Source organism: Antechinus flavipes, chromosome 3, assembly GCF_016432865.1.
Source record: "Antechinus flavipes isolate AdamAnt ecotype Samford, QLD, Australia chromosome 3, AdamAnt_v2, whole genome shotgun sequence".
Lineage (NCBI taxonomy): Eukaryota > Metazoa > Chordata > Mammalia > Dasyuromorphia > Dasyuridae > Antechinus > Antechinus flavipes.
This window is the reverse complement of record NC_067400.1, coordinates 243,646,722-243,669,190: the sequence shown is the minus strand read 5'-3', so window position 1 is coordinate 243,669,190 and position 22,469 is coordinate 243,646,722. Positions and strand designations below refer to the sequence as shown.

The 22,469-nt window shown below is 33.0% G+C and overlaps 1 protein-coding gene across 1 annotated transcript in view; it reads left to right on the top strand.

The window, feature by feature from the left end:
• The window catches only part of GRIK1 (glutamate ionotropic receptor kainate type subunit 1), a 96,625-nt gene that overhangs the window by 47,320 nt on the left and 26,836 nt on the right, over positions 1-22,469 (top strand). The window contains exons 7-12 of the mRNA XM_051984783.1: positions 5,727-5,834; positions 6,626-6,739; positions 9,092-9,295; positions 9,908-10,131; positions 16,158-16,276; positions 20,451-20,668. Coding sequence (XP_051840743.1) covers positions 5,727-5,834; positions 6,626-6,739; positions 9,092-9,295; positions 9,908-10,131; positions 16,158-16,276; positions 20,451-20,668 — 987 coding nt within the window. The remainder of the gene's footprint in view (positions 1-5,726; positions 5,835-6,625; positions 6,740-9,091; positions 9,296-9,907; positions 10,132-16,157; positions 16,277-20,450; positions 20,669-22,469) is intronic.

The following is a 22,469-nucleotide window of genomic DNA, read 5'->3' as shown; positions in this document are numbered from 1 at the left end:
TAAAGTTAATTATACAATGGCAGAATGAAAAACAAAATGCAAACCTGCCGATTCTTAATACAAAGCTTTTTTCATTATATATTATATATTGTATTATATAGTATATGTATTATACCAATACATTATATTGAAAAGCAATTGAACACACACACATATATAATGTAACATTTCCATATTAGTCACAGTTGTGAAAGAAGAAACAGACTCTGAATGCAGATCAAAACAACTTTTTTCACTTAGTTTATTCTTTTTCATACTATTTTTCCTTTTGATCTACCAATTCTTTATGGGGATGTGGATCCTTTGTTCTTATCTTGACTCATTGTTACTGAGAAGAGCTTCATCATTCATAGTGGGCCATCACACAATGTTGCTGATACTATGTACAATGTTTTTTCTAGTTCTGCTCATTTCAGCTTGCATCAATTCATAAAAGTCTTCCCAAGTTTTTCTGAAATCTTCCTGTCCATCATTTCTTATTGCACAAATAGTGTTCTATTACATTTATATACCATAATTTGTTCAACCATTCATCAATTGATAGACATCCTAATATATACTTTAAAAATAATATATAAAAAGTTAACAGTATCAAAGATAATGCTTTTTCTCATCTTCTTTATCTTAATAATTACATGTTTGTTGAGTTTATAATAAAAAGAACATTTTAAAAAGGAATGGAATTACTTAGAATTAAAAAACAGTTGGCATACTAACACATTCTTGAACACTTGATACCTTGATTCATGTCTAATAGTCAAGTTTTACATAGCTAAACATTGATATTCAACAAAAGCAGTGCCTCTTCAAGACAAGAAGACTAGCAGAAGACTTACTCTTAATAGATTCATACATTTCTCCTTGTTTGGACAGTTTATTGTTAATTTGAAGAGAAATCTGGGGTCATCTAGGTGGCTCAGTGCACAGAACACAACCCTGAAGTCAGGAGGACCTGAGTTCAAATCTGGTCTCAGACACTTAACACTTCCTAGCTGTATGACCTTGATTAAATCACTTAACCTCAAATGCCTCAGGAAAAAAAAAAAGAAGAAGAGAAATCTGAACCAAGATACAGTTGGTAACAGTAGAGCAGAAAAGGAGTGGGAGGTTTTCAGAGATTTGGTATTGTATTTACTAGCAAATTTGAAAAACTTAAAAGGAGTAACTTGGTGGTACAGTAGATAGAACACCAGCATCAGAAAGACCCAGGATCATATTATTAAGCAAATCACTTAACCTCAATTGCCTCAAAAATTAATTTGATGAAAATGATAGGGACAATTCAGAAGATATAAGTGAAAAATGAGAACTACAGGTACAGCAGCAGGATAATTCATTTGTCTCTTAGAGAGCAGTGTGCAACCATCAAAAATAAAATACAAGTGAAGCTTAGAGAGAAACAGGATTCTTGGCTCAGTAAGAAGACAGATGAAAGTAATTTTATACTGACATACCAATCCAAAATACCTCTATGATGCCCTGATTTATGAATCCCAAACTTATGGTGCATTTCAACTACTCAGAGCTGATTGAACCACAGAAATCAATTATAAGGATATAATCTTAAGAGATGGACTGAACACTTCCATAGTATTCTCACTAGAGTTTCATCAACCAATGATGAAATCATTGACCATTTACCTCAGGTTAAAGTCAATACCTCTTTAGACCAACTTCTAATTAAAGAAGACATTTTGAATAACATTAAACTCCTCTCAGGAGGTGTTGATTCTATTCCAGCTAAGATTTACAAGGCAGGGGGACTTTTGCTTATTTTGCTAATTAAAATCTTCTGGATTATATGGGGAAAGGAGGTTATCCCTTAGGAATTCAAGGATGCCTTCACTGTCTATCTCTATAAAAGTAAAGGAAACAGATTGTCCTGTGACAGTCATAGGGGATCTCTCTTAGTCATTGCTGGCAAGATTCTTGCTAGAGTCCTCTGTAGTAGGCTAATCCTGCATTTGAAATATGGTCTTCTACCTGAGATCTTCAGAAAGGTTGATGTGGTATATGTGGCCCAGTTCTGGAAGGAGACATGCCAATGAGATGACAGAATAGTTCATTACTGTTGTATGCCAGCCTTATGATATCATGCCTGCAGAGATTCTGGATAATGGATGATAATCTTGCTCTTTCCCAGTCCCCAGTGGAGCAAAGCAGGGTTATGGATGGAAGCAAGCACTGAAGTAGAAGGAGAGTTGTTTGGTTTTTTGGTTCATAGATGATGGTAGACTCAATGCAGCCTCTGAGCCTAGATTCAAGAGATTCTCTCCTACTTGTGCCAATTTCAGACTGATAGATAAACCAAGAAAACAGAGATTCCTCACCAACCAGCACTACACTATGGAGGAATCATTGGTTATAGCAAATGGAGAAAGTTTGAATTCTGTGGCTAAGTTTACTTATCTTGGTAGTACACTTTCTAAGGATATCCACAAAAATAATGAGGATGAAACACTCATTGGTACAACTATTTTAGCATTGGGGAGATTGAAAGAAGAGGTATTAAGCTACCTAGCTGAAAGTATGCAGAGCCATTGTGCTGACTATATTGTTGTATATTTGTGACACCTGAAGAGCATATACCAGCACTAGTATATTAAGGGTGTATGGGATGTTCAAGAGGAGGTACTCTGGTGTGAGGGCATGCTGAATCCACCTGGCACTCAACTCTCACCTGTGGCTCCAAGAAGCTGAAGCATGTTCAGTGGCCACACCCCAGTAAAATTGGGCTAAACCAGAATGAGGGTAACTGATGGACCTCCGACCTGTCTGTGAATTAGGGAGGGAGTCTACTCTATTCATGTGGAAATTTCTCCTACTGAAATGGATAGATGTAAACAATTTGTACCAATGGGTTATGAAGGCAGCTGAAGCAGGCACCATAGAACATTTGGAACTTGGTCAGACATCAGGGATACAGATGCATATCGGGCAATAACCAGTCATCTTGATTATTGTCTTGCCACTGAACTTTAATGACTCAAGAAGACTGAGGCTGATGACTTTGTGCAATTTTGTCTCAATTAAAACCAATTTATACATGAGTCACGATATCACTCTGTGATATTGTTGCTCTTTGAGAACAAACAACAACAATACCAGCACCACACCAAGAAATTGAATCACTTCCATGTGAATTGTCTTAGAAAGATTCTGATCATCTGGCAAGATAAAATAAAAATACTGATGTCCTTTCTCAAGCTGAACTGCCAAGCACTCAAACTCTGGTGGGCTGCTATAAAATTAATCTAGGTTCAGAATTTGCATTTCAGCAGGCATAGCCTTAAAGAGGGTGGGTACTGCTCAGAACCCCGTAATAAGTCAAAAGAGAAGAGGATTGCTCAATTAACAAACAAAGTGGTCACTGTAACAAACAAATATCATACAACATATGTCACCACTAAGAGGAAGCACCAACATCTGAATTCTTTGGTTGGGTCGCAGCTATTCAGAATCTGGAAAGGGAGCCACTGCTAGAAAAGTTTTATGATGTTTCCTAGCTGAATTCTCAAAGTCCTTTTCCTCTAAGAGTCTAAGGAGTTAAACCTGCGAAAGATTGAGAAGAAAGAAGGCACTGTGCTAAGTATTCTCATTTGAAAAGTGACTCTCAAGATGTAGCAGCTTCCCAGGTACAGGGTGCTTCATCCAAAGAGGCCCACCAAGGAGAATATTTGTTCATTCCTTTAGGAGGACTGTTTACTCAAGCAACTAGTCAGGTTTCCAGGGTAAACACAGGCTTGCAATAAAGGATACTCATTGATTAATGCACAAGAAAAGTTGTCCTTCCAACTTCTTTGTGCTTTCCTGGTATTCCATCAGATAACTGCAAGTACATTCTCATGTTCTCAGCAAAAAGTTACACAAAAGACATGGCCGAGACTCACTTAAGATTCCTTACTCACTAAGATTTCTTACAGCTGGCCATCTTGTTTGAATACTAAATTCATATTTGCCTAAAAGTTATTTTGTGGAGAACTCAAAAATAGCAAGCATTCAAACGAAAGACAGGTGAGGTAATACAAGGATACTCTCAAGGTCTCTCTGAAGAACTTGGTTCTTCCTGTGAGACAAGGGAAACACTATCATAAGACAGTTCAGCATGGCATGTCCACATCATAGAAGGTGCTGTGTATATAAACAAAGCAGAATTTCTTAGTTTACAACAAATGTGGGTTTAGATGGCACAGAGGAAAGGGCCACAAACCTTGAAGTCAGGAGGACCTGAGTTCAAATTTGGACTCAGACACTTAATACTTTTTAGTTATATGACTCTGGGCAAATCATTTGACCTCAATTGCCTGAGGGGAAAAGAAATGTGAGATGTGTCCATTTAGAGACATGTCCTTCCCAAATGGTCATAGGGGCTGTTTGTACCCAAACTATGGCAGAATCTTCTGAGTTGGTATGGTCTGATCAGCCATAGTCACACATAGCATACATTGGTTCTAACATAGTGATGTTATTTTGGTTCTCTTCTAGTACAATGGACAATAACCAAACAAAAGTCAACTTTAACTTCTCTAGCATTTACTTAAGTTTTAGTTGTTATGGTAATATAAGAAGAGATTAGTAAGCTAAGGGGAACAGGAAAATGGTACATACAATGTATGCATGTTTTCCCTCCCTCCATATGTAAAGTATAACAAAATTGGCAGAATTAGGTTGATGACTAGAAGTTAAGTGCTCTTCCTTGAAGTTGCCATGAAATATGTTAATAATAATAGTTAACATTTAAGTGAGCACTTTATATATATGAACTTGTTTTGTGTCTGAAAGGCATTCAAAAACCAGCAAAATAAACAAATAGTGAAAAATTCAGGCAGTTAGGGTGTAGTGGATAGAATAATGCCTGGAATAAGGAAGACCTAAATTCAACTCCATCCTCAGATACCTAATAGGAGTGAACAAGTCACTTACTCTCCATCTGTTTCCTCATCTTTAAAATGGAAATAACAGCAATTATCTCCTAGAGTTGTTGAGAATCAAATGAGATATATAATAATAATAATAGTAGACAACATTTTTATAGCACCTACTATTTGACAGACTCTGTTAAGCATTTTACAAATTTTATCTCTTCAACCCTGGGATTTAAGTGATAATAATAATTATCCCCACTTTACAGATATGGAAACTAAAGCAAAAAAAAAAAAAGTTGGAATCACATAGCTAATTAGGCTGAAAACTTCACCAAATTTAGGTCTCCTTGACTTCAGGTCCAGCATTCTATTCACTGTAACCTAAAGTGCTCAGCATATATTATGTATTTAGCGAATGCTTGTTCCTTTCCCAGCAATATGATTCCAATACTGATCATTTTTATTAAGTTTCCTAAGATAAAGTACGTTCTAAGAAGAAAAATGACACATTCTGCTTGGCAGGACATAAATTAGCAATGAATTGCCTTTGAAAGATGTAGCTTATCATCATAAGCCTATCTTTAGTCTACATCTACTTGTACAATTCCATGTATAAACAACTACTGGATAGTTAAGCAGCTACTACTATTAGCTTAAGCTCCTGTTAAGATGATAGACTAGTACACAAAAATACATATTAATGTTATGGTGAAATGTTTTGCTTTGTTTTACTGATCTAGAACAATATCAATGAAATAATTTGTAACAGCATGATAAAGCAAAATTGTATCCTCAAGAGTATTTGTTGGTCTTATAACTATAAATTGTTCAGAAGTAATGCTGCATTGTGTTTACTCACAGGCACAATTGGATGGCTTGACTGGGCGCATCACCTTCAATAAAACAGATGGCTTAAGGAAAGATTTTGATTTGGACATTATTAGTCTCAAGGAGGAAGGAACAAAAAAGGTAATTCACTTCACATAATATTTTTCCTCAAGGGTTTTTGTTAAATTGCAAGTCCATTTAAGGCTTATTTTGCAGTTTTTTTCCTCTAAGTCTTCATAAGTCAAAGATTTGTTAAATAGAAACTTGACAAGATAATTGGTGTGAAAAACTAAATAAGACTTTGAGGAATCATAAAATAACAGAAGTATAATTTGAAAATAGGATAGTATACAACAGATTAAAATATTTTATTTTTTTGCTAATATTTAGAAATCAAGGATAGATAGAGGAGGAAAGAAAGATGACTAGAAAATAGAAACTTAACAGAGAAAATTAATTTTGCATTTACTAGATTTTCAAAAGTTAAATATTGTCTCAAATGTTTTTCCTCCATTGACTTCTTTTCTGATATTTCATTATTATTATTTTGGTGATATTTTATAAGTATTAGTAGGTGATATTAAAAAAGGCAAAGATTTGGCTTCTTAGCACTAACTTGAGTATTTGCGAACTATAACAAATAGCTAAATAACATTCTTATTTCAAAGGTATTCTCTTGAGATTTTTAAAAAATTAGAAAAAAACCACAGTACCTTAGTATCTATAATCCAATGTGCCACACTGGAGTTATTACTTTGATTTTTGGCTCCTTTCTCAATTTCATATTTCTTTTATTTTAGTTGTTCTCACTGTGGAATATCTGTTTTCTGTTTCCAATGACTTTTACATTCCTTTACTAGGATGAGAGTGAAATGTATATGCTATGCATATAGCACATATTGCTGGCTTTGACTATCTATTTTTCTGTGTAGATTGGAATTTGGAATTCCAACAGTGGTCTTAATATGAGTGACAGCCATAAAGAGAGGTCCACTAATATTACTGACTCGCTAGCCAATCGAACACTCATAGTTACAACCATTCTGGTAAGTCTGCTTTATTAAAAGTGTATTTTCATCTGTTGTCATCTACCCATTAGACACCACAGAATTTTTCCATTTACTTTGCTCTTAAAAATACCTTATATCTGCAGGGTGTTAGGTATCTATTTTTTATAAGCGCATTTTTAGACAGAAATATTTCCTTTTCACATTCTTGCCAATTTCAAAGTTATTTGGGAGGAAGAAGGAGAAGAGTTAACCTTTTCTAAAATTTTCTCTTCAGTAAAGATTATTTGAAATGTCAGTATTATAGGTATAGGTAACCCATTTAATTACATAACCTCATACCTTGATATATTTAGCTTCAAGTATCATCAAATGTAAAGTATTCTATATCCCTTCCTGGTACCTTCACAAAGGTTCCTCCGCATGTCTGGTGGGTACTCTCTCCTCATGACTATTTTTAGAATATTGAGCTTCTTTCAATATTCAGTTTTTTATGAATGTTTTCATTGATGATATTTATGTTGCAGTGATTCTCTGGGAATGCAATAATTTCCATGTAATGCAGCAAGCATATATTACATGCTTACTATGTTCAAGATATTGTGCTTGAAGCAAAACAAAGACAAATTAATCTTTAACTTCTTGTAATCATCATTCTATTGGAAGGTGCATATATGCATATGTTTTATACATACACTTACCTAAATACATACACACACACACATATGTGTATATAGACACAAAGAGAGAGGAGAGAGACAGAGAGAGAGAGAGAGAGAGAGAGAGAGAGAGAGAGAGAGAGAGAGAGAGAGAGAGAGAGAGAGAGAGAGAGAGGGAAAAAGAGAGAGAGAGGGAGAAGGAGAGAGGAGGCATCATATCATTAACAATTGGGGAAGTCAGCAAAGACATTCAAAAGAGAGTAACACCTGAGCTGAGTCTCTAACACCTAGCTGTTCTCCAAGAGTGCAAAGGAGTGCACACTAAGGAGTGTGAAGAAGGATTGCACAGTAGAAGTACAGAGATATAATAGGGAATTTTTTTTTGAAGACACCAAAACTGGTGTCTATGCATCAATCTCTATTGATGCATAGACATATGATTCTCAAAAAAATGTTATCAATTGATTTTAACAGAGTTGTAACTAGGGAGGATCTGTAGAAAGAAGGAAAGAAATCCAGCTGCAGGGGGAGGGAGAGGAGGAAACTAGAGACCCTGAGATGCCAGTGCAAGAGAATGAAGGGAAGATTTTCTGTGTTAGTTATCTGGTAGTTTTCAATATAATCCAACAAGTAACTATTAATAATTACTGAGAGTCCAGGTGCTGATTAGGATAAGAATATACAAAGACAAAATAAACCAAAAAAGTCCTTTTCCTCATTCTCTTTGAAGGAACAAAAGGTAAACAAATGAGTGTGTATGTGTATATGTATGCATGTATGCATCACACACAAGTTGTATATGTCTTCAAATGAAAGCATCAGAACCTAGGGAAGGGAAGGGAAGTTTAATGGTTGTCTGACTCTGGATAACCCAATCCACTCCAATCCAGATTCAATCAGGTACTCTAGGATCCTCTAATTCTGCCTGAATTTAGAGAATGCTGCAGGCAACTTGAACTAGCTTGTGAGATCCAATTGTTAAATTTTTAGTGTGAAACTCAGAAATTGGCAATCACTATAAATCAGGCATGCTTCGTCGTTTGACTAATTGTCTAGACTTAATCATGCAAATTAAATTTCAGCATTCAAATTTATTTCCTAAATCTGGTTGTTAACATTTATCTGTATAGCCTTACTCTCCTCTGCTCTGAGATTCTCGTTTACAACTAGTATAAAAAACTTGCAAGTGAGCAATTTCTCCATCTTCTCTGTGCCCAGATGCACAGACACCAGTTCACCTTGATTGAGAAGACTGAATGAATATTCAACAATTGGATCATCTTTCCCTGTATTGCTGATAATTTTCAAATTTAAGTAATTTTTATATGTGTATTAAGTTTATAAATAATAAGTGAATTATGCCTTCCTTTATTTTAGAAATTCCATGTTTTCCCACCAAAAAGTTTATTAAAAAAACTTCACACATAGTGCTTAGCACCTTTCAGCACTGAAAGAGGGAAAAATGACAAAAAAAAAAGAGTATTTTCAATCCTTTATGTAAGGATATCCAATTTTTATGCAATTGAAAGACATAATGATGTTTTAATGTAAAATCAAATATGTGTGGAGAATTAGATCTATTATAACTCTAAAAACTCTTTGAAATCTAATGTGTAAAGCTGAGATCTTATATAGAGAGTAAAATCTGGAAGGCATTATGCCTTGTAAACATTAACACATTATATAAACATCATCAATATTATTTATAATTTGTTTATTTTCTTTCATATAGGAGGAGCCCTATGTGATGTTCAAAAAGTCTGACAAGCCTCTCTATGGAAATAATAGATTTGAAGGGTACTGCTTGGATTTGCTTAAAGAGTTGTCAAGCATTCTGGGTTTCATTTATGATGTTAAACTAGTTTCTGATGGTAAATATGGAGCCCAGAATGACAAAGGAGAATGGAATGGAATGGTCAAAGAACTTATAGATCATGTAAGAAAAACTAAATATCACTCTTTTACATTCACCTACATATGCGTGCACACATACATACATGACTTTTGCAAACCTTAAAATTCTATGTAAACTTCAGCTATGTTTTTATTTATTTAATAGAAAGAGATGGGGGAGATAAAGAGACTATTTCTTCAAATAATTCAAGTAATACATAAGTAGAATGAGAGAATGTTGTATTTATAGCTACAGAATGAAGTTTCACAACTAAATTTATAATCATTTCATGTCTATGAATTTTACATTCTTTTAAGGGACGCATCTGTCACTTGCAGTCAGTCCTACACATGGAAAAAAAAGTATATCTGCTCAGAAATATTGATATCTGATCATCAGCAAATAATTATGTGTATATTAATTTAAACACGTGTGTGTATATATATATATATACACATACATATATATATGTATGTATATGTGTTCAATTGCTGGGGTTGTTTTGTTTTTAAAAATGAATCCTCATGATAAATTACCTATTTGGAAATTGGGAAGAATTAGAGCTAAGTTGTGAAAAGAGTACTTTAAACATCACACATGTTTCAGATGCTGCATCAGAGAAAAATGAACCCCTTTTATGATTTTTTTTTCCAGAAAGCTGATCTGGCTGTTGCTCCTCTTACAATCACCTATGTGAGAGAGAAGGTCATTGACTTTTCCAAACCTTTTATGACACTAGGCATTAGCATTTTATATAGAAAACCCAATGGCACAAATCCTGGTGTCTTCTCATTTCTCAATCCTCTCTCTCCTGATATTTGGATGTATGTTCTCTTAGCCTGCCTTGGAGTCAGTTGTGTCCTCTTTGTAATTGCAAGGTAAGTTGAACAAGAATGAACCTTACTTAAACTTGCTTACATGTCAGTTGTTCATTAATGATATGTCCTGGCGCTAAATGCAATTTAGGATTTTAAAATGGCATCACAGTCTCATAAGATGGCCAAATATGGAAAGATTTTCCACCTTAAGTCACTGTAACAGCTGTTTTCTTTTTACTTATACCATTTAGCTTTAGAAAAAGATTACAGTTAATATCAGCCTCTTATATCAGCACATGTAATTAATTTTTATCCTATTGCAGTTTTATCTTAGTGCTAGAATGTCTTAATTGAATGGATATCAAAGTCTTAATCTTTTTTGAAAGATTTGTATAGCAAAACTCAGAAAAGTTGGCTAAGAATTACCTAAGAGAGTATAAAATAGTAGTATAAATGGAAAGTTCTTAGCAACAATAAAATTTATTTAAATTTTAATTTATCTAATTTATTCAAATTGGATTTAAATTTGTTTATAAAAAAATGCTTGGAAAAAAGGAAGATTTTAGATAATTACAAATAATTATTATTTACCAAACTTGGAGACATGAAATCTTTATGCCATCACCAAGGAATAATTTTATTTTTATTTGTTTTCCAGATTTTACTCAAGTTTAAGGTTTCAGTTTTACACATTGGATTTCAAAGAGTTTTTAGGCTTACAATAGATCTTATTCTCCAAATATATTTGATTCCACATTAAAATATCATTTTTTTCAGATTTATAAAAATTGGATAACTACATAAAAGATTAAAAATGCTCTTCTTTTGTTTTTCCCCCTTTCAGCACTGAAATGTGCTAAATATTTTTTGTGAAGTTTCTTAAATGGATTTTTGGGAGTGGGAAAACATGAAATTTCTACATAATATAAATATTTCCCCTGATAATACTGCTATGTATACTTGTGTTTGATACCTATGAGGATAGATCTTTGATAAGGACCACTGCCAGGAAAATTCTTAAGGGACTTAAAAATTAGCTGCACAGTGTGTAGACGTAAATATATTGTGGAGTTATTTAAAGTTTTTTAAATAGCTTTAGAATGGAAAAATGTACGGCATTGTACTTTTCAAACAATAATATTATTGAATAAAGTTGAATTAAATTGGAAAAAAAACAACCAATATTCATTGTCACAGCATCAATTCAACAGTATATCAGATAGGAATAGCAGCCTAGGATTTGTGGAAGAAAAACAATCTTAATATTAATGTTGGTGCACCCTTGGAGAAAATTTCTTCCTGGTACATAATAAACAATTAAGAATTGTTTATTGACTAACTCACTGAAACCAATCATTCTTTCTTTAACTATGTGCCTTTCAATCTAGTCAAAACAAAGAGATAATTTTCTTATTTGAAAGACACAAATTTGCTTTATGCCTTTCCATGAAATGAGATAAAGATTTTCTTAGTTTCAGAGAACAAGATTTCTGCTTGAAATTGATTACATTCTATTAGAGGAAACTGATTGTTTCTTTGATTCAGGGGAAACCAAAGACATTAAATGAGGAATTATTTCTTAAAATTTAAAGTACAGCTGAGGCTTTAATGCTATTTTCTTCTGTAGTTTGAAGACAGACTCTATCATTGACCATAGGCAAGTCATTCAAATTTTGTTTTACTAACTGTAAAATAGAAATAATAGTACTACAAGTCTGTAGTCCCATCCTCACAGTATTATTATAAGGATCAAATCACGTAATGTAATAGTTTGTAAAGCTTCTTGAAAATATATAGATTTGTTATTTTATTGATTTGATCATTCCTTTTCCACAATATAGATTGGAAGTCATTTTTGCTAGTCCAACCTGGACAGTTTTTGCCCATTATCTCTAATTAGTTCACCATAAAGTGTTCTACTTGCCTATCAGGAAAATTTATTCATTTTCTTCTAACATGTTAGGAACACTAGTATAACTGATTTTTTTTTTTAGCCTTTTCATATGTCCAGTGAATTGTCTCTTTCCTATCACACATTTCCCTAAGGAAATCTTTGATGACTGTTTTTCAAATTTCTCCAGTTTTATGTTTCAACCTCCTCATAACCATCATGTCCCTTTCCATTGACTTCTCTAGCTAACAGACATTTTCCATCCTATTGATCTTGCCCATGGTTCCCATAGGGTGAATTTTTTGGAATACTTACAGATTTCTCTCAGGAACCTCAGCCATTTGGCAGAGGTGGGCGATGTTACTGAAATCATCATATCACTTTCTGCCAACAGTAACACCAATTTCAATTCTGTGCATAGTATCAAATACTTTTAGCAAGAAAACAGTTTGCTGTTTTATGCCTTAGCTAATTTTTGTGATGAAAGAGTAATTGATCAGCTTTATTTCTTTATATCTTTCAATGAATCTTGAATAATCTTGATGTATAAATAAGCAACATTATATAAAAGTGTTTTTAATCTATTAAAACAAATGCTTATTCATAATCAACAAACAGTAAGTATATAGGAATTAAGTATTCTCTATGTCTTTAAGTCAATTGCAAAATAGTAAAGATACAATCCATTGTATAGTATTTCTATTAGAAATCCTATTACAAGTCCCAATATTATTATATTGAGGATTACCTCAATTTGTAAGTCAATAGTCTAATAATACCTAATGAAGATGTTATATAAATCATAAGTAGGTATATAAATTGGTAGTTGATTTGAACTTTATTGTTTTAATAAATACTGAGATTTTTTTAACCTCTTTTAGATAATTTGTGACTTAACATCTCATGCTCTTACAATTATTTTTCCTCCAGCATAGATCTCCTCTAAATACATTTGGTCTAATCCAGATGTTTCTTCCCATTTCATTCTCTTAAGTGCCTTTTAAAAAAGAAAAAAAAAACTTATAACCACATCTAAAGTTCTTAATAGATTCAAGGTGTTGGGGCTTTACTGTCATTGATAATGAAAACAGCTAATTAAAAAAATCTTTGCAGATATTTTTTGTTTTTATTTTATTTTTTAACTTGTCCTTCAAGTTTCACCTTTAAATGAACTTGGAATGACTTTGCTTAGGTAAAACTCTTTCCAAACTTTTATCAGACTAATTTTACCCTACACAGCTCTTTTTTTAAATCAGAAAAATACTCTCACAAATAACTGACATGCTTCTTCAAAGATTAAAGAAATAAGTTTTTATAACTCTTGGCACACTCTATTCATCTGACAAGTAAGTTTGCTGAGTAAAACCCTTCTGGCCTTTTTTGCTCTTTCTGGTTGGCACTAGATTTATAGAAGCAAAAACTTTCTATAACATTAATGTAATCAGTGTTGTCAAACCTTGATTGTCAATTTTTATTGTCAAAATTTATGTCAATTATCTTTATCATTATTCTTACTATTCATAAAAATATTTCCTAGCTAACTTCCATCCATTTTAGTATTGGTTTCTGAAATGTTATTACTTTTTTTTTTTTTTTTAACACTGAGGCAATTGAGGTTAAGTGACTTGCTCAGGGTCATACAACCAGGAAGTATAGTCTGAAATCAGATTTGAAGTCAGGTCCTCCTGACTTAATAGCCAATGGAGTTAAAATACTTTGTTCCTTGACAAAATTTTTAGCCTGAAGAAATTCCATCTCTTTTCAGTTATTTTTGTTCAGTTTAGAAACTAGATATCTATTAATGTTATGTTTGTCTTCTGAAAGAAGACTCTTTTTCAATCATTTTTGAAGTCCAATTAAGAGCACTTTTTATTTGTGTAGCAAAATCCAGCACTTAAATTAGTTATTACTGAAATTTCTTATGCTATTATTGATTCTGGGATCATTTTGTGGACATTGAGACTTTTTTTCATACTGGAATTCATAGTTATATAGGCCACACATCTCAGATGGAGAAAAGATCCTTTTCTAATGTAACTGTGGCTCAGAGGGGATTGGATCAGAGTTCTAGCTAACTATTTTGACATTAATAATTGAAAAATGAGGAATCATTAGAAACACTGAATATAGCAAGACAACATTTTAAAAAAGCATATAGAGGTTCTGGGGAAGGGAAACTGAGACTCTATCCCAGACTCTGGGAGAGAGAAAATACCTTTAAAAATGTTTGGCTTAGTTCCAGGGCAAATGGAAAGATCCAGGATCCTAAGGTTCATTAGCAGAACTAATGACAAGGTCCATGGATCCGGATACCATGCTAATTGTTATGATAGGATTTTAGGATTAAATGCATAAAACAAGAAATGGGGAGGAAGGGAAGAAGAAAGGGGAAAATAAAGATTATTTTTCTGGTTACAGAGAATTTTATTTTGTAAATCCCTTTCTGAAACAATATAAATATGTATTGTCATCAAATAAAGATCTGAAGGAATTATTTTGTCATGCAATTCTTGGGAACTGAGGCAAGTTTAATTAATTATTATTGGATAAACTAGAAAACTTTTTTCAAATTGTTTACATTTATTAAAAGGATACATAGTAGGGGCAGTTAGGTGGTGCAGTGGATAGAGCACCAGCCCTGAATTCAGGAATTCAAATCTGATCTCAGACACTTAACATGACCTAACTGTGTGACCCTGGGCAAGTCATTTAACCCCAATTGCTTCAGGAAAAAAAAAAGATACACAGTATATTTTTCTACAAATGGACCAAGAATTTAGATAATTGTCTCTAATTAAAACAACCAACCTAACCAATTCTTGAGCATGATCAGAAGCTCTACACTTTATTATTCACCTTACTTCCTTGGAGGTATCAACATTTCATTTTTTTGGGTTTTGCTGCTGAAGACTGAAAATTTGAGACCCGTCAGTATGTTTTCATTTTATTTATGAATGTTCAATATTATTCCAATATATATTACTACATCAAACTATGGGGAAAAAAATCTTCTAAAAGGAGGTATCCAATTTCAACATGCTAATGTTGCTCTCAGTAGTAGATGCTACATGTTTTCTGGATATCACTGAAAAAACAATGTAAGAGAAGAAATATATCCAAGTAATAACGGATAGGAAGCTATTTGGTAAGGAATAGAGGGGTATATATATTTAAACCTCTTATTGTTCATTGGAATGAATAACCAACTTTATCACTTTATTAAGAAACTGGGGCCCAGAGAAATTATGTTATTTGACTAAGCTCATATAGTTAATTAGTAGAAGAAATGCTTTTTTACAAAATGTTTTATGTATATTATCTCATTTGATCCTCCCAAAACTTCATGAGGTAAGTGCCATTGTTATACTCACTTTACATATTTAGAATTGGAGACTGAAAGATTCAGTGATTTGCACAGGATCACACAGCAAGTAATTGAAGTAGGATTTGAACTCAAGTTTTCCTACTTTCAGATCCAATAATCTATTATTATATTACTTAATTGCTTACAAATTTGCAACATAATTAAATTTGATAATCAGTTTAGTATAAATATCACAATGCTTAACTGCTAAAAGTACAACCATATTAAAGTAAATTAAAATGTCATGCATAGAAAGTTCAAAGAATATCCAAATATGTATGTTTTATTTGAAAGTATACTTAAGGTACCTAGAATTAATATTACACAAACGTATTTAATCCCAGTAATTTCTAAGCCTAAAATTTCCTTTTTTTAGACTTCATAATCAGATTTATGGTTTTCCCTTTTGTTCTCCCAAAACAGCTCCCCAACATCCAATCTTCTTCCACCAGCAGTCTTTCCTGGCTATTAAAGTGAACTACAGAAATGCTAAATTATACATATTCTTTTTAAGCAGGCTCTTATAACATCCTTGTATCCACAATTCTCATATGAAGATTCTTCTATAATTCATCAGGCTGTGCAGTCTGAGAAATGGATGAGAACTTGGAAATCAATCAGTAGGCATGGGTCTGAAGAATCAAAGTCCAATCCAAGTTTCCACTTTAAAATGAGCAATCATGAAAATATTTGTAGAACCAGGGGAAACGATAGTTTGGAAATGTTGACTGATTTTATTTTCACCACTAATCTTTGGATTTTCTGCATTGTTCAGTAGATTTGTTGGTATAAACTTTAATATTTACAGACTATTTCTGTTAACTACCACAGGTTTACACCCTATGAATGGTATAACCCCTATCCATGCAATCCTGATTCAGATGTGGTGGAAAACAATTTTACTTTACTAAATAGTTTCTGGTTTGGAGTTGGAGCTCTCATGCAGCAAGGTACCATGGTTACCCATTATTTTTGCACACATCCCACAGTCTGCTCAGTAACTTCTGTGTTGGTAAACTCCATCATCTCTGCCTAGAATATTTACCATAAATAAATTCACACAAAAATATAAATAAATACAAATAAGATATAGAGACAGAACATGAAATTTAATGGGCAAGCAATACCTAATAGGCCAATATAGCTAGAATGCAGTAGGGAATGGTATGGTTAATTGTAGAAATATCGGGAAAATTAGGAGGATGACAGGCTGTAAAAGCATAAAATGATTATTTGATCTTGGAAGTAAAGGGAAACCAGAGGAGTTTATTAAGTAGAGAAGTGAAATAGAGAGAACTATGCTTTATGGAAATCAACCTGGCAAATGTATAGAGGTTGAATTGAAATAGAGAGAAGAAAGTTCTTGAAATAGAAGATCTGATTATGGCTATCTGAATTAAGAAAAAGGGACACAAATGTTTATCAAATGCCTACTATGTTATAACTATACTGTGCCAAAAGCAGTCCTGGATCTCAAGGAGCTCACAGTGTAGTGACTGTGATAACATGCAAACAAATATGTTCAGAAAAGATTTGTAGATAAAGAAGATAAATTGGAAGTAATCAATGGAGGGAAGACACTAGAATTAGAGAGATTAGGAAATACTTTCTTGAATTTTATCCAAGGCTTGAAGAAAGACAGGGAAACTAGAAGCAGAGGCGAGGAAGGAAATTATTGCAGACATGGGAAACAGCCAGTGAAAATGCCCAGATTTGAGAGATTGAGTTACTCGTTCACGGAACAGTAAGGAGGTCAACAATACTCCAATAAATGGAGAAGAGGAAATAAAATACAAAAAGACTGGAAGGGAAGACTTCCATTGAGTAGGGAGTGACATGGTCAGAGTCATATCTGATCATGTAAAATCAGTTTGACAGATGAGTACAGAGTAGTCCAACAAAGAAAAGGAGTTATCAGACAGAGGAGAACCAACTGAATAGAGTCAAGACAACTCAGATAAGAGAGTAAATTTAGGAAGAAAAATAATTGATCAATGACACCAAATCCTCCAGAGAGGTCAATAAAAATCAAGACAAAGAAAGAGCATAAAATTTAGCAATTATCATTGGTAACTTTGGGGACAGCAGTTTAGTTTGAATGATAAGATTAAGAGTCAAATTGCAGGGAATTTATAAGAATGAAAGGAGAGGAAATGGAAGAAGCAAGTATTTAAAAAAAAATTTTCCCCAAGGAATTTAGCTGCAAAGGGTTGGAAAATTATAGGATAATAGCCAAAAGTGATAGTAAGATAAAGTTGGGATTTTTTAGAGATGGGGGAAATATAGGTGTATTTATAAGCAAGGCAAAGAACCAAAAGTAGAGAAAAATTAAAGGTAATAGGGTAATAGGGGTAATAGAATGGGCAGTCAGCTAGAGAAGATTAGATAAGCCCAAAGGTACATGCAGAAAAGTTGGCCTTCACAAGAAATATCTTGGTATAATAACCTCTCTTAGGCACATTCTGGCAGATACATTAGACTCAAAACTTCTATGTAGAAATACATACAGTAAACACTATACTAATGTTGAAAACCCAAATATTTGAACAAGGAATGTAAATTGTTCTGTATGCAGTTAGGTACTGTTTATTTGGGTGTTATTTCAAGTATGATATTTTTAGTACATTTAATTTGTTTTTAGAACATTTATCTGTGGAGTAATTAATTTCAAAAAGTCTGAAGTGAGATTTTAACAAATGCCAAAGGGAAACAGATTTGATAATATCAGAGAAGTATGTGCACATGGCTATGACTATACTGGGTACTGCACACACAGTATATTATATTTAACGTTTAATCTGTTTGGAGTTTATCATCATCCACAGCAAACCATGGGATGTGGTGCCTGCTAAGTTACCACTACCTTGGGTACATGACAGTGAGCCCCAGCCAGACTCTGCTTGTCTTTTAAGAAGCTTAAAAGTATTTTAAAGAAATACTTATTTCCACATATGAGTCTTGGGGTATTTTGTTATGTTGAGTGCATCTGTCATAACTATCATGAAGAGTGAATAAAAGAGGAATGGTAATAATCATCTGTATCTATTGTTCTTTATCATTAGATATTTGTTACTGTGCTCAACTGGAAGCCATTTGGGGGATTGATGATTAATTCAATGATCAGACTTTGTCTTTTCTACATTGCATGAGCAAAGCCTGGATCAGGATTGACTGTCATGTCTGCCCATAGAAAACAAGTTTGACAGTTATTGTTTTTAACCTTGATTATTACTAGTAATATTCCACTTAATAATTGTTGCTTCTAAGCATACTCCCCCATTCAAAGTTCTGAGCTCATGGTTAATGTCTAACATGTTTAACAAATCACTGAGAGGGACAGGGAAAGGACCTCTGACTTTACTGGTATGTAGAAAAATTTCAGGCAGGGAAATTCCTCCTAATTAAGGTTGCCACCTCTTTTGCAAATTACAGTCTTAAGAACTTGACTGGAGCACTGAGGAGTTTAGTAACTTTTTCTCAGTCACACAGTCAGTACATGTCAGTTTGGGGACTTGAACGCAGATCTTCAAGCTCTGTGATTAGCTGTCTCTTCATTAAGACCTGGTACCTATTACAAGCAGATCAGGTAAAGAAAAAAAATTGAAAATTTGTGTGATGGGGAATAACAAAAGTTAAATAACCTGATCTCTAAACCCAATATCTTGCTTAAAAGTGACATCAATTTAATTAAAATTGATTAATTTTTTTTCTACTTCCAAAAGAGTCTCATCCATAAATATTACTTTAACATATAATCTTACTCATAACCATTTTATTATGTTTCAATAGCTACTAATTCACTCATTGCCCCATTTATTTACCTTATCTTATGTTCCAAACTAAACTGAAAATTTATCAACCAATCACAGACATGGGTATGAATGTATAGTGCTAAAAATAAAAATCAAAGCCCATCACCATAACATAACAGCATATCTAATAAATTATATGGACCAATCATACAACTATTCCATGAAATAAATATTTCCCATCTTAGCCAAATAAAGATCTAAACACTCAGTTTCCCTCTCCCCACCAAAAAATCACAAAAACCAAAAAGATTAAAAAATGAAGTTAAAAAAAATCTTATTCTAATAAGTGCCTAACAATTCTGTTTATAGTTGGATTAATTTGCATACCTGGATCTAAAATAAGATAATTAAATAAGAATTATTATTATAAAATTTATTTATCTCATCCAAAGTAAATTGAAACAAACATACTTGCTAACATGAAAAAAATATATTTCCTAATTTAAAGTCTGAGAGGTCTGTTAACCCTGAGCTCTGAGCAATATACCAAGAGCCTTGAACATTTTTTGATTTTCATGTTGATTATGAATGCATATTTTTGGATGAAATTTAAGTATAAATTTTTTTGCCTGAAATATTAGACTATTTCATCCTTTACTTTTAAATTGTCATTAAATATATCTTTAAAACATTAAGTTAATTCAATGGAAATTTCAGTCAAACCTACTTGTTCATTTCTAGTAGACATAACCTTTATTATTATTTTTATTTACTTCTCATGGCTGTCATCACTGGACATAGTGAATGATAGACAATGGTTCTAAGAAAAGATCCAAGGTGATTTTAAATTAAAACTGATCAATTCCTACCTACCTATGAAAAGTAAAATTATAAGACTGTACACTTCTGGCCTCTGATACTTGGTCCATTAAGACTATGATAGCTCAGTCTGAGCAATGGCTTTAAAGTCTGTAAAATAGAATAAAATAATAAAGTCTGTAAAATCTCAACAAAATCCCTCAGATGTTTTCCATCTTGAAAAAATTGAAATTTAATGTTTTAAAATTGTACTTCCATGCAAAAACCTGAGATTATTTTATATCTAGACTTAAAACACTATTCATTTTAATGAAATTATAAAAGAATAGGGTTTCAACTGAAAATGCAACCTTAGAAAAGAATTAGAAATCTTTGAATTTTAGACAGAGAAATTCAATATAAATGACTGCTTAATATTATCCACACAGGTTTGTAGAAAAAATACAGGTAACGATTTAAACTTCATAATAAAAGCATTATCTCCCAAGGATAGTATAGAATATTTTTATACTTCTTTTGACCTCATTTAATATTCTTACTTTGATGATAACAGGCTCCGAGCTAATGCCTAAAGCTCTTTCTACAAGAATAGTAGGAGGAATTTGGTGGTTTTTCACCTTAATCATCATTTCATCCTACACTGCAAATCTGGCTGCCTTCTTAACAGTAGAGAGAATGGAATCCCCCATAGATTCAGCAGATGACTTGGCAAAGCAAACAAAGATCGAATATGGGGCAGTGAGAGATGGATCAACAATGACCTTCTTTAAGGTAAGCATATAACAAAATATATTCTATGTATTCTCCAAAAAATGGGAAGATTTATACAAAAAGAAAATGCATTAACACTATCAAGCATGCATGCATATGCACAAATAAGATACTAGGGAATATTCTGAATGTTTTTAATAAAGCAATCCTCTCATTTTAATTTTTTTTATTCCCTTGGACCCCAAAATGATATTCAATCATTTTTTCCCATATCAGTTTTTAGCTATGAGCCATAGGTTGGAACTCATTTGCCCTTGGTAAGAATAATTCTGATTTTCTAAGATTATCTGCTATTATCCTAATGATGTTATATATAGTATACTATTTAGTAAATTAAATTGGTTTATATGGAATATAAATTACAATATTCAAGAATTTTGGACTTGCAGTTAGGAAGAAAGGTTCAAATCCTGCCTGAAATATTTACAAGTTGCATTTCAGGAGCCAAGATGGCAGAGTAAGCAGGAAATCACTTGAACTCTTCCAGATTTACCTCCAAACTATGAAATATGATTTAAAACAAATTCTAGAATGGCAGAATCAAGAAAGAGACAGGTAAAACAATTTTTTTAAGCTTAAGAACTTGGAAGTTTGGCAGAAAAGATCTGTCTCACTTAAGTAAAAGGACAATGCAGTCCAAGCCTAGCAGTGTCACAGAAAGCCAGTAGGAGGCCCTGAGCCCCAGTAAAAACCAATGGCCAAGGGCCTTCCACAGCAGTGGGCAAGTAACTAATCCAATCCGCACTCCAAACTATCCACCGCCAAAGCATAAGCAAGCAGGGAATGAAAAACAAAAACAAAAGGCTAAACTGTTTATATACCTGTATGGGAGGATGAGATTTGCAATTCTTAAGAATTGTATCACTGTTACTGCACTTAGAAGCAAGTATATTTAGAGAAAGTGGGTAGAAAGTAAATTTGTGAGGATGATATTAAAACAATTAAGGGGTAAAAAAATATTACACTGGAAGGAGAAGAAAAGAAGAGGTAGCATGGCGTAAATTATCTCACATGAAGAGGCACAAAGGACCTATTATTGTAGAGGAGAAGATGCAAGAGTGGGCAGTGGGCTTAAGAAGGAAATAACTTACAATCAATTAAATATAGATTCTATCTTACCCTACAAGGAAATAGGAAAAAGGGGATCAAGAAAAAGGCAGATCAGGGGAGGTAGTGGTCAGATACAAAACATTGGTGAGAAGGTAGATGGTAAAAAAAGAGAAGAAAACGAGAAAAAAATAAAATCGAAGAAAATATATAGTTAGTAATCATGTGAGGGTAAATGCAATGAACTCTTCCATGAAATGAAAGTGTATGACAGAGCAGATTAAAAATCAGAATCTTACAACTTGAAGCAGAAAGACAGACACAGAATAAAATAAAGGGCTAGAGCAGAATCTATTATACTTCAGCTGAAATTTTTTAAAAAGCAAGGATGATGATCAGTAAAAGCAAAAGCAAAAATAGATCTAATTAAAAGAGATAGAGAAGGAAACTACATCATGCTGAGATACTACAGACAAAGAAACAATATTAATAATAAACACATATGCATCAAATACCATAGCATCCAGATTCTTAAAGAAGAGGTTAAGCGAATAGAGTTGGAAACAGGTACTAAAACTATACTATTTAAAGGAACTCAACTTTCTCTTCTCAGAACTAGATCTATCTAATGAGAAAGAAGTAAAGGAGGTAAATATGATTTTTAGAAATGTTAGATATGACAGATCTCTGGAAAAAATTGAATGGGAATAGAAAAGAATATAACTTTTTCACAATGGTATAGGGCAACTACACA